The sequence below is a fragment of the Pempheris klunzingeri genome, chromosome 6 (genome assembly GCF_042242105.1).
Source record: "Pempheris klunzingeri isolate RE-2024b chromosome 6, fPemKlu1.hap1, whole genome shotgun sequence".
Classification (NCBI taxonomy): Eukaryota; Metazoa; Chordata; class Actinopteri; order Acropomatiformes; family Pempheridae; genus Pempheris; species Pempheris klunzingeri.
Genome location: NC_092017.1, coordinates 17,373,187 through 17,384,488, shown reverse-complemented (window position 1 = coordinate 17,384,488; position 11,302 = coordinate 17,373,187). Strand labels below are relative to the sequence as shown.

General features: G+C 39.6%; 1 protein-coding gene across 1 annotated transcript; it reads left to right on the top strand.

The window, feature by feature from the left end:
* The first annotated feature begins 274 nt into the window (after positions 1-274).
* Positions 275-4,110, top strand: nmur1a (neuromedin U receptor 1a). The gene is made up of 2 exons (XM_070832673.1): positions 275-1,176; positions 3,674-4,110. Exons 1-2 carry the CDS (start codon positions 357-359, stop codon positions 4,057-4,059), a joined length of 1,206 nt encoding a protein of 401 aa, XP_070688774.1. The 5' UTR covers positions 275-356; the 3' UTR covers positions 4,060-4,110.
* Positions 4,111-11,302: the final 7,192 nt, after the last annotated feature.

Below are 11,302 nucleotides of genomic sequence, written 5' to 3'. Positions count from 1 at the left end.
TCAGCGTTTTCAGGAATCATGATGAATGAGAGACAAATGTCAAGATGTGAAGCAGCTCTTTCCTCATTTTGTGCCAACACTTTACACATTTGCAATTTCAACAAAACTTTTATTCTGGTTCAAGTATAATTACAAATCTATCCTGCATAAATGTCATTACCGACGGGTTGTCAAATCTTTCGCTCTAAAATCATATGTAATACTGATTTTCTGTTTCACCCTTTTATTCCCCAGATAGCGAGAGTGACTACTTCAACAGGATGGCAGCTTCTTACAACTGCTCTCTTGACCTAATAGCTGAGAAAGGCATTTGGCTTTGCCCCCCAGGGGAAAAATGCGCCAATCTGACCTCTGGCATGAACAGCAGCCACATGGAACTAGATGATGCATGTCTGACAGAGGAAGAGTATCTGGAAAAATATCTGGGGCCTCGTCGATCATCTGTGTTCCTTCCCGTCTGCCTGATCTACCTGGTCATCTTCATGGTAGGTGTGGTGGGGAATGCTCTGACGTGCACCGTCATCGCACGTAACAAAGTGATGTGGACGCCAACAAACTACTACTTGTTCAGCCTGGCGGTGTCAGACCTGCTGGTGCTGCTGCTGGGCATGCCATTAGAGCTGTATGAGCTGTGGCAGAACTACCCTTTCCTCCTGGGGAAGGGTGGATGCTACTTTAAAACGTTCCTATTTGAGACAGTCTGCTTTGCGTCCATCCTCAACGTGACAGCATTGAGCGTAGAGCGTTACATTGCTGTGGTGCACCCATTACGTGCAAAGTATGTTGTAACGCGAACCCATGCCAAGCGTGTCATCCTTACGGTGTGGGGTGTGTCTGTGTTGTGTGCTTTGCCCAACACAAGTCTGCATGGCATCGAAGTCCTTCACGATCGCTCTCCCAGCCTTGCAGGAAACATGGAGATCCCTGACTCAGCAATCTGTACGCTGGTGAAACCCCGCTGGATGTACAACCTGACCATCCAGGTGACCACCTTGCTCTTTTTCATTCTGCCCATGCTCACAATCAGTGCTCTCTACATGCTCATTGGGCTGCAGCTGAAGCGGGAGAAAATGCATCAGGCACTAGAGGCTAAGTCGGGCTTTGGACAGGACGGCTTCTGTAACATCCGAACGCAGCAGCAGAAGGCACGTCGCAGACAGGTCACTAAAATGCTGTGTGAGTATCAAACTCTGCAGATCGTCTTTTTTTTCCTTTCCTCGTCTTCCTTTAATCATACTTTAATCTTAGTTGTGGGCCTAAATCACCTGTAAACTACCCTGATCATGGTTGAGGATTAGAGTTCAATTGATATACTTTGTGGCCTAATATTTGAGAGCTTTGATGAGGTTTTGTTTTTGTTTGTAAAAATATATTCACTATTTTACAGCTGCTTGTTTTTTTTTAATTATGCATTAGGGAAAGTGCTATTTGGGGTTATTAGTGCATCACATGATACTGCACTACCAAGTGAGGCCACTACATCAAAATCACCTGACAGCCCAGCGCTGTGTTTGACTGCTTGCCTCCTACAGACAATAAAGGGGAGATGGCCCCACCATCTAACTTGCGAAACCAGGCAGAGTCCCTGGCTCTGATTTACTCCTGAAATAAAACTTTGATCAAATGATGAATGCGGTATTCATCTACATCAGTGGGAGTAAACTACGAAATAAGTTGAGTGAACATGTTGTAGACATTTTCTCTGGAAACACAGTCTGATACGACGATGAAATTATAATCCATAAGGAACTACATTTCCCCCAAGCATATCTTAGTGATGATGAACAGTTTCTTACGGGCACTAATAAATATTGATGATATGATAATGAGAGGCAGCACCAACCATGCAGATAATGTTAAACAGTTTCCTTCGTATGAAACAGACACATTCAGATTAATGATGGTTTGCCATTTAAGATACAAGCTTGAACTCACATGCGCTTATATATCACTCAGAGGTGAAGGTCAAAGCAAATGTAGAGGTGTCCGTCTTTCATGGAGCATATGAATGAGCCATGTGAAGGTTTTAATCTATACCTTATCATGATATAATGCTATGACACTGAGTTTCATGCTCTTAGATGCCTGGCTGCACAGGTGCAGATGCTGAGATTCCATTGAATCCTCCCCCTTATCAGCACAACAACAGAAATAACGAATAAAAACACATAACCTTGTGAGACTCATATGTTACTTGACACTCTCAAACCTCAGGAGACTTTACAGTATATTTGCCTCTTCAGTCGGGAGCGGCTCTCAGCTGCCAGCTAGGCAGCAAAAAGGTGGCTGCATCTGAATGTGTAGCAAATAGAGGGCATGATTAAGCAACAGCATGGCCAATTTCTTGTCTGAAATGTCAATGAAAACTGAGTTCAGTGAATAGCTTGATAGATTTTCCAAGTGTTCAAAACAGCTGACATGATTCTCCTGTTTTATAAATGGAGGAAAAGACCAATGGCACCCCAGTGTGTGGTACATTTGTCCAGACAGGTATAGGGCAGGGATCATATGAAATGGAGATATATACAGATAAGTAATTTATTTGTAGCATAATTTTTTATAACTCATCTTTTAATTGAAAAAATGTATTCAATTTAAACCAGTTCTCACATTGCTTGTGCTTTTTTAGAGTTTTCCCATGTACTCGAAACATTACCACAAACAATGGTCAGGTTCTAAAGAAACAGAACTTTGAGCTTGGAAATGTAAATGCATAACATCTGATTGTGTGGGACAATTGCTTGAAATTGATATTCAGCCCTAACAAGCTGCAACAATTGATAATGTACAATGATCCATTTATAACCTTACAGCCAATCTGAAACCAAATCTCTAATGAACAGTAAAACTTTGAAAGAGCTTGAGGGGAGCAGTTTGGGCATGACTGCATTCATAAAAATAATCATGGCAGTCTTTTATAACAGCTATTGCGAATTGAGTCATTTTGGGCCACAATAGTCCAATTCAAAAACTCTGTGAGAATTTCGCCCTCAAGCATAGTGCACAATTAACTTTCGAATCACATTGCTAGAGGTGAAAATGTGGGCTGACTTGGTGAGTGCTCTCCTTAGTTCCTTTACAGGTTTTACCCTGTGTGGTCTGTGATGTGTTCAAGTCATGACTGGTATTTAATCTTATAGTCGGACTTTTATGAGCTGCCATTTCAAAACTAAGGGAGGTTTAATTTTAATTCATCCATTTCAACCAGCTTTGTATCATTACAAAGCAGTAATAATGTTATTGCAAATCAGTTATTCAGTTAAATAATAGCCAAATAGCAGGCAAATATCTCCCAGGTAGTGCGTTTTGTTAACTACCACTACCAATAGCCTACTAACTAACTAATACTACCAATACTGTAATGATACAAAGAATTTTTAAGGACAAGTATTGGGACCCATAGTAATTAAAACAAAAAACACAGATTTCAGAGAAGGATTTTGTAATCATAAATCTATTTATTTATTCAATACTTATTGACAGAACTAAATCAAAGGATGTGTGCTCAAGACAGAATATGTCTGCATCATTGACACACAGCCCCAAGAGGGCCAATTTAATTGAGAGCATGTGGAAGAGACAGCATGTTGGCAGCATCAATCAATGAACTGCTATTGAAATTCCCTCAACCCATGTCTCCTGTTGTGTCTTTTCTCTCTTGATGTTTGTCCAGTCGTTTTAGTGGTGGTATTTGGGATCTGCTGGGCCCCATTTCACACTGACCGCCTCATGTGGAGTTTCATCAGTGACTGGACCGACAACCACCTGGAAATCTTCCAGTATGTGCACATCATCTCCGGAGTGTTTTTCTACCTCAGCTCAGCTGTCAACCCGATCCTGTACAACCTCATGTCCACACGCTTTAGAGAAATGTTCAAGGAGGTCATGTGCCATCGGCCACATCACATCACGCCCAGGAAACACTCGCTCAGTGTCACACGGGTGACGCTCCGCAGCACCCTCAGTGATGCGCCGTTCAGCAATGGGGCTGCTGCAGTTGAAGCCGAGGCAGAAGATGGAGAAGTGAGGATGAAAGATGAGACCAGTTTTTCATGTTAAAAGAAACTTAAAGGTTATGTCAAAGGGGACATATTGTTGGTATGTCGTCATGGTGTTTAGCCGTTATATCCATCAACTATCATCATCGTCCACTTTGAACGGGTGCATCAGCTAAATACCTAAAATAGTCTGAGTGGGAAGACTGCGAAAAAAACAGGCACACCGTTCTGCTGATGCTGCCAGACTGCAGCGTTACTTTATTCGTAGCTCAGCAAATCACGTCCTGAAGTTGACCTCTAAACTTTTTCAGACACACTTCAGCAGGCTTAGATAAATAAATGATGCAGGAATGTAAGACTACAATGTCATTTTCAGTTCACCAGCAAAAACAGCCTCCAATGTTGAGTGTGGAAAAGCCATTTAAATGAGGACAATACAGTTTATAAATCCATGGTAGAACCAGGTGGATCAATGAATACTGAAGTTGGTCCAACCCAGAAAGAGGCTGAAAACTTTTACATGTTTGATCATGTACAGTAAGGACGGTGTCAAATATCAATAAATGGACATTTCTGCGTTAACTAGAGAGTATTTTAAAAAGGATCAACATGTAAAAAACTAACAAAAAAAGAGGACGTATGACTATAAAATTAAGAAAAAAAAAAAAATGTTTTGTTGTATTCATGATACGGTTACTGTGAATGTCAACAATGTATGGGTGAAACCCCACTGTACGTACAGTAAGTATTTATATCTAACAATTTACATAAATTACATATGTTCTTATCGCTTGCATTGTTCTGAAAGGATGTATACTGTATTAGAAATTTGCCATGTCCAGAAAAGAGTAATGCTGGATACTGCTTTCAGTAGTGTTCATTTCTGCTAAATGTCTTATGCTAAATACTTTTTATTGTTCAAAGTGTAACTTGTGTTGAGGTGTTATCTGTCACTATGGAAAAAACATGAGTTGAGCAGAATGTTGAATGAAATAAATTGCCAAATGCTTTTAAATGATGGACTTGTAATGATATGATATCATAGGATATGATCTGACAGCTATGTATGCTAAAACTAATGGCCACAAAGTCTGTCCTGCTATATAATAACTGTTTAGATCTTGTATAACCCAAAATCTAACAACTTAAGTCCGTTAATATATGCTGATTTTGTTCTTCGTATTGAGTTTTGGTGGAACTAGCAGGGGAGGTTCATGGAGTTCATGAAGTGCGTACCACTAGATGTTGCTATAGGTATTTTTTGTGTAAAAGTGGGAAACTGGACTGACGGTATTGTAAACAAAGAGGAACAGGTCACCCAAACAACAGTGAGCTTCACAAACACTTCACTTTAACAGATAGTTTTTACTTTGTTGGTCTGGAATCTGATTTATCAACATGAATTAAAACACATCGTAAACCAACTATGTAATATTATTGATGACATAATTTGGATTAACATATTATTGAGCACATTTCAATGAAAACAGTGCTGCATGTAACCCAAAGAAGCTTTTGGTTTTGAAACGCTACACTGGTCAAATGATTAATAAAGATACAGGCACAAAGTGATCACAAGAAGCAGCAGCCAACTGCCTGCTGATGTTATTTAACACAACAATATAGCCAAGTACCATGACATTATACCATCATGGACAAACATCCTCCATACCTGGCAGTGCTATTTAAAGCCCTCTATGCGGCCATGTCTTTTGATGGAAGAATCACAATGGGAAGGGCTTTTAGAAGCAAAACCTTTCAGAACTGACAACATCAGCAGTCCTGAAGGAAATGCAGGCCCGGTTTTAGCTGCTGTTAATCCTTCATCTGTACCTCAGGCAGAATGCAAAGGATGCAGCATTCGTCGTCTGTAGCGCTCTGTTAGACCAGAAGGATTTATCACATTTATCACCGGTATGTACCACAAGTTGCGCTGGAACAACACTAGTTTTCGCACGTACACTGTTGACACCATTTGAAAAGAGAAAGGTTAATTGACTTGGCTCATACAGATTTACTCTTCCACTGTGGGGGAATTCATGGCTGTCTCAGTTTTGTTGCAAATGTAATGCTGTGTGCAAGGTCGTCTCATGTACTAAATCATGTGTGATAAATCAATTTTTCAATCTCTGCCTTTATTTTCATTCCATTTCAAAATCACAAAAAATGATTTCCTACATTTGAATGCCTAATAATAGTGCAACTAATAGAAAATCTATAGAAGAAATAATTGACAGCAAATTGCAATACCTTCAGCGAGACTACTTACCAAGTTATTATGTATTTGACAAGCATTCAGGACCAGCTAGGTCAAAATGCAAACAAACAGCATGTCCATGTTTGTGAAAGATAACTCCTCTAGTTCTGTTGCCACATGAAAGATGATTTCATGTTTCTATGATAGTTAATCAGAGCGAAGAAGTTGATGATGATAGGCTCCTGTTCTGAGGAAGGCATGGGTGTCGAGTTCTCCCCTCTACACAGTGTTAACCCAGGTAAAGCACACCGAACCAGAAAATAAGTGCAGCAGTGCCTTGGCTCTTTTAATACTGTGGCAGAGGCTGGACTGCAAACACTCTCTGGAAGTGCAGACTACTCAAATCCCATTTCATGCCATATCTAATGCCAGTGCTAAGGGGATTACCAAGAGTATGAACCTACGTGACAATATTCAGTAAGGAGGAGGAATTTTTAGGAGTCTAGTCTACTTAAATAGAATGCCTGGTACCTAAAATAAGTTATATGATTGGTAACTCATGGTTAACAGTCAGCGTGTTCATATACTGCAGTCACACTGGAGTTAGTCCTAGTCTGGCCTTTCCCCAAATTGAATAAAATAAGTGTGGGAATATGAATGTGAATTCTACACAGAAAAAATGTGAAAATGTGTGAGTAATATTCAAAATCAAATATATATACTGTGACTGATAAAAACCAAAAACCATCCCAGAGTAAGGTGGCACAGTTAAACACAACCAACCACCTGCTGTATCCAAACAAGAAATTGATTTGCAGACTAACTTGAGAATGCCAAGATCTTGAACTAGCAATTTATCACACCGAGTACTTTTTCTACAGTAACTGCATTCAGGATCATCCACATAGAGTTCGTACAAACACAAGTGTGGGGAACTTCACATGTTTGGATTCAGCCATTGTCAAGTTAAAAATCCAGCTTTTGATGTTTCTTTAGTATAAATTATAGTCACTACCCAATTAATTCTCTGGTTCTTGCCTAGCCTAACACACCTAGCAATTACTGCCACATAGAACAGGTAGGAGGTACAGTGAGCTTGTTATGTTGTGGTGAAAAGTGAGGATTGGAGGTCAGGATGGGGGATGGTCGTGTAACACGTCTGATTTTCATGCAGGAGTAACTTCCTGACACACGAAATCAACCTTATTATTCATCTTTCATTAACCTTGACAGTGTGTTTCTTAACCTGCCCCCTACTCTATCTTCAACCGTCTCCGCTGAGGCTTCGTGTACTGTTTTTTAAGCAAGTTAAGCTTTTTAATTATCAGCACCAGCTATGCAGGTACATAGTTGAGCAATCAAATGAGAAGAAGAAAAGGAGGTGAGTGAGAGAAGCTCATCAGAAATAAACTGGCCTGAAGCGCCTCAGAAGCTGAGAGGTTACACAATGCTGCATGTTGCAACCATTGCCGGTCTTAGTTGCATGTCCTACCCCTATCTCTCTCTATGAGAATTACTGACCTGTGTTCTCTGCAAACATGTGGGCCTATAAAGCCTTCTGAGGTTATTTACTGTGTTTTTAAAGACTCTAACGCAGTGGTTGTCAACTTTTTTTGGGCCAGCACTCCTCTACCCACTATTACAGACCCTCATGAAAAATATTGTAGGCTAATCGTGTACCCTGAAATTAATGTTCATTATCACTGTGCGTTATATCATTAAAAAGCATGTGATTGAATGCCTAATAACAGATTTGTTTTTTAAATGCGCTGGTTGGAAATTTGATGTTCAGACTTTGATTAGGTCTTGTTATTGATCACAGCAGCAGCAAATCAGAAATACCAAACAAAAAGCATTCTTATAAATAGTTCCAAATTGTTCTGATGGAAAATGGGAGCAGCCTACCAAATAAAGGTGTGAGGCTACTGGGAAAAAAGCAGGAGCAGGTCGAAATCCAGTTTGACTTGATGGGGGACCAATTGTGTCTGTGTGTGAGAGCTGAGAGCTGAGGGTGAGCATAATATATCCTGTTGTGTACGGATAATCAGTCACTATAATATTTGGAAATACTCTTTATCGGAAACTGAATACCAAATGTTGACATTTAATCTCTACTGAATATTTGATGCTGAAGTTTATATATCACAGAATTTAATTTACTTTGTGAAATTCTCAATAGTGACTTTTAATTGCATTTACTTTTCTTATTTACTTTTATTTTATTTCAAGGATCATTTGGGGGGGGTTCAAATTCAGGTAGAGAATTCACATGCCATCCATCCCTTCAGTTCAGACATGATGTAGTATCTGAATTTATTCCAGCATATTTGAGTTTTTGACTTGATTTTAATATTTTGATCTGATTTGAGGTAACTGAGCACCTTGAATGTATCTATCTGAATGTGAGAACCCTAAAATATATAGTGGGAGTAAGTTTTAATAATTGAGCATGTAAACGGTGACTATTGAAGTGAAATTCAGAGCAGTTTTCAGTCAAATATTTCAGCACCAGTGTGCACAGGGACCTCAGGACAGTAGCTAGCCATATGGAGCTTGACTGCTTGCCCTTGACAGACTCTGAAATAATAAATTTCAATACGCTGCCAACAATATCAGCGTCTTGGTGCTCACCTTGAATCTGCACCTTTCTGTCTGCCTCTTTGCCTCCATTGTCTCTTTTTAGCAAGATGTGTGCATATAGGCTCACACAACTATACAAAGTACATGCAGAGTATCTTTGTAATGTTAGAATGTTCCCCTCTTTTGTACAATAGGCCATAATATAGATATATATTATGGCCTATTGTACAAAAGAGGGGAAAAATTCATTTATCTTAAATTCTGACGGAAATAAGATTAATTGCTTTGAAAGTTAGTTTGAGTTGGAATGGTGTAAACTTCATCTCAGCTGGAAACAGAGTGGCTGATGGCCGTGCTATGACTCAGCGTGTCATGTGGTGACAGGTATCTGGGAAGTGCGTGTCTGGGTGATACGCGAGGTTGCTTTCACAGGAAGACCGATGTTCAGATGTACATGTTTAGATGTTACAGGAAAATGAAGTTGGCTGCTTCAATCAAATCGTATTTGTGATTGCAATTGCATTTATTCTCAGTCTCTCCTTTAGACTAAGATAAATCTGTGTTCCTTTGTTTATGTTGCTGCTGGGATCGGCTGCAGCCCCCCTGCGACCCTTAAGGCGAAGCTGTATAGACGGTGGATGGATGGATGGATGTTTGTGTTGCTTCGTAGTTGTTGTTGTTGTCAGTGCTGGAACAGTGACTATTTCAGCTGGACTTTCCACCAGTGAATCAGGCTTTCACTGACATCTGAAGAGATCTGCACACAATCTGCATTTATAGACCAGCCAATAGGAACACTCTGTCGCTGAGATGACCTGTGATTGGCAAAAGTCAGCCGTCACAGCCTAGATTTCGAAAAGCCTGGAAACAGAGCCAAGAGGAGGTGCGGAAGTCTACTTTCCTCTCAGACCATATGAATTACAATATGCTGAAAGGTTATTAAGGAATTTTTGCCCAACAATGTCTAAAACAAACTGCCTACTCCAGCTTTAAGTACATGGCATTCAATAACAAAATGTACAATCACGGTCACAAAATAAAAATATTGCCCCATGCACTAGTCACTGTGTACACAAATTGCCTTCAGTTCTGCACTCAACATAGACGAATCCATGAATTAATTTCAGTGCACTTGAGGCTCTCCTCTAATTATTGTCATGACACTCATCTAAACCTCTCACTCTGCATTTAATGTACCTTGTATTCATTTTTTGATGAATTCTGAAAAGCATTCAGTAATGAGTATGTGGGCTCCAGCAAACAGTTTAAGATAAGCAATTTTTTTTTTTTTCATTGGTGGAAAGGCTGTTTTACATCTCAGAGGAGATCTCATGTTTAACAAAGTGGACATTCAATGAAGGGATGTTGTCTGACTTCTGAATTTGCCTAAACCATTTATTAAAATGCTATACATTTTGAATTAACTATTTAAGTCGTCTTGTCTTACCGAGGAAATTTATGAGGGCATTAGAAGTTTCAGTATACACAATAATTACAGAATGAGCAATGATGCTAATGAATTTATACTGACAGACCGTGACCCATCTCATCAATCTGAACATCTGATTATTTCACATTCTAACTGCACACCGCTGATTTATCTACTTTTACCAGAAGCTCAAAAAGACAAAGCATATCCTTAAAGTATACTCAACACTTAACACTTATTCTAGTGCACATATTCTTCTTATAAATATTTTGATATTATATATTTGATGGCACATGTAGGACATTCGCATGGTGCAAATATCCATCTCGAAGGCACCGTACGTTATCTTCTTGGCCCCGGTCAAATCAATAATGAGGGTACTTCACTGGAGGCTGTGGCTTGGTGTGATTGCCTCGTCAAGGCTTCAAATTGCGCCTTTCGGCTAAGTGAGAAGTTTGGCTTCTTCTCAATCAGAATCCAGAGAATATGAAATCCCAGAGCGGCTGTGAAGTACATGAATTAGGCATTTACAATGTGCTTCTCGATCAAATGAAATCAAATGAAGGTCTTAATCTTCTCTTCTAGTCTCTTTTATTCACCTTTCACAATGCACTTGATGTGAGTATTGTGTGGCTGGCTCTCAGCTTCTATCTATCTATCTATCTATCTATCTATCTATCTATCTATCTATCTATCTATCTATCTATCTATCTATCTATCTATCTATCTATAAATGCTATTCTAAATCTTTACAGACAGTTATTTTTATTAAACAGTCCACTGCATCTTCTGAGGTTTTGTGACTCAATAATGAGTCTTCAGATGCTGTTCTTTAGATATTACTGCATGTCTGTCATTCTGTGTTTTAGATCTCCAAAGGAGTAGCCCACCACCTCCCCATCAGCACCTTCTCCCTTGGGACGATCTGGGTGATCATCCTCTACAGATATTGGATCTATATGCTGGCTTTATTCCACCACCACCAGCATTTTGACCACCTATGTCAAATCTTCATGGGCCTATGCTTTATGAAGATAAACCACATCTCTCTAATCACCTTCTATGTTGTTAACCTAAATAAACGTGGTTATATGTAGT

Coding starts and splice junctions, on each gene's coding strand:
- nmur1a (XM_070832673.1), top strand. CDS start 357: ATGAACAGCAGCCACATGGAACTAGATGATGCATGTCTGACAGAGGAA. Junction 1,177..3,673: donor ACAGGTCACTAAAATGCTGT/GTGAGTATCAAA, acceptor ATGTTTGTCCAG/TCGTTTTAGTGGTGGTATTT.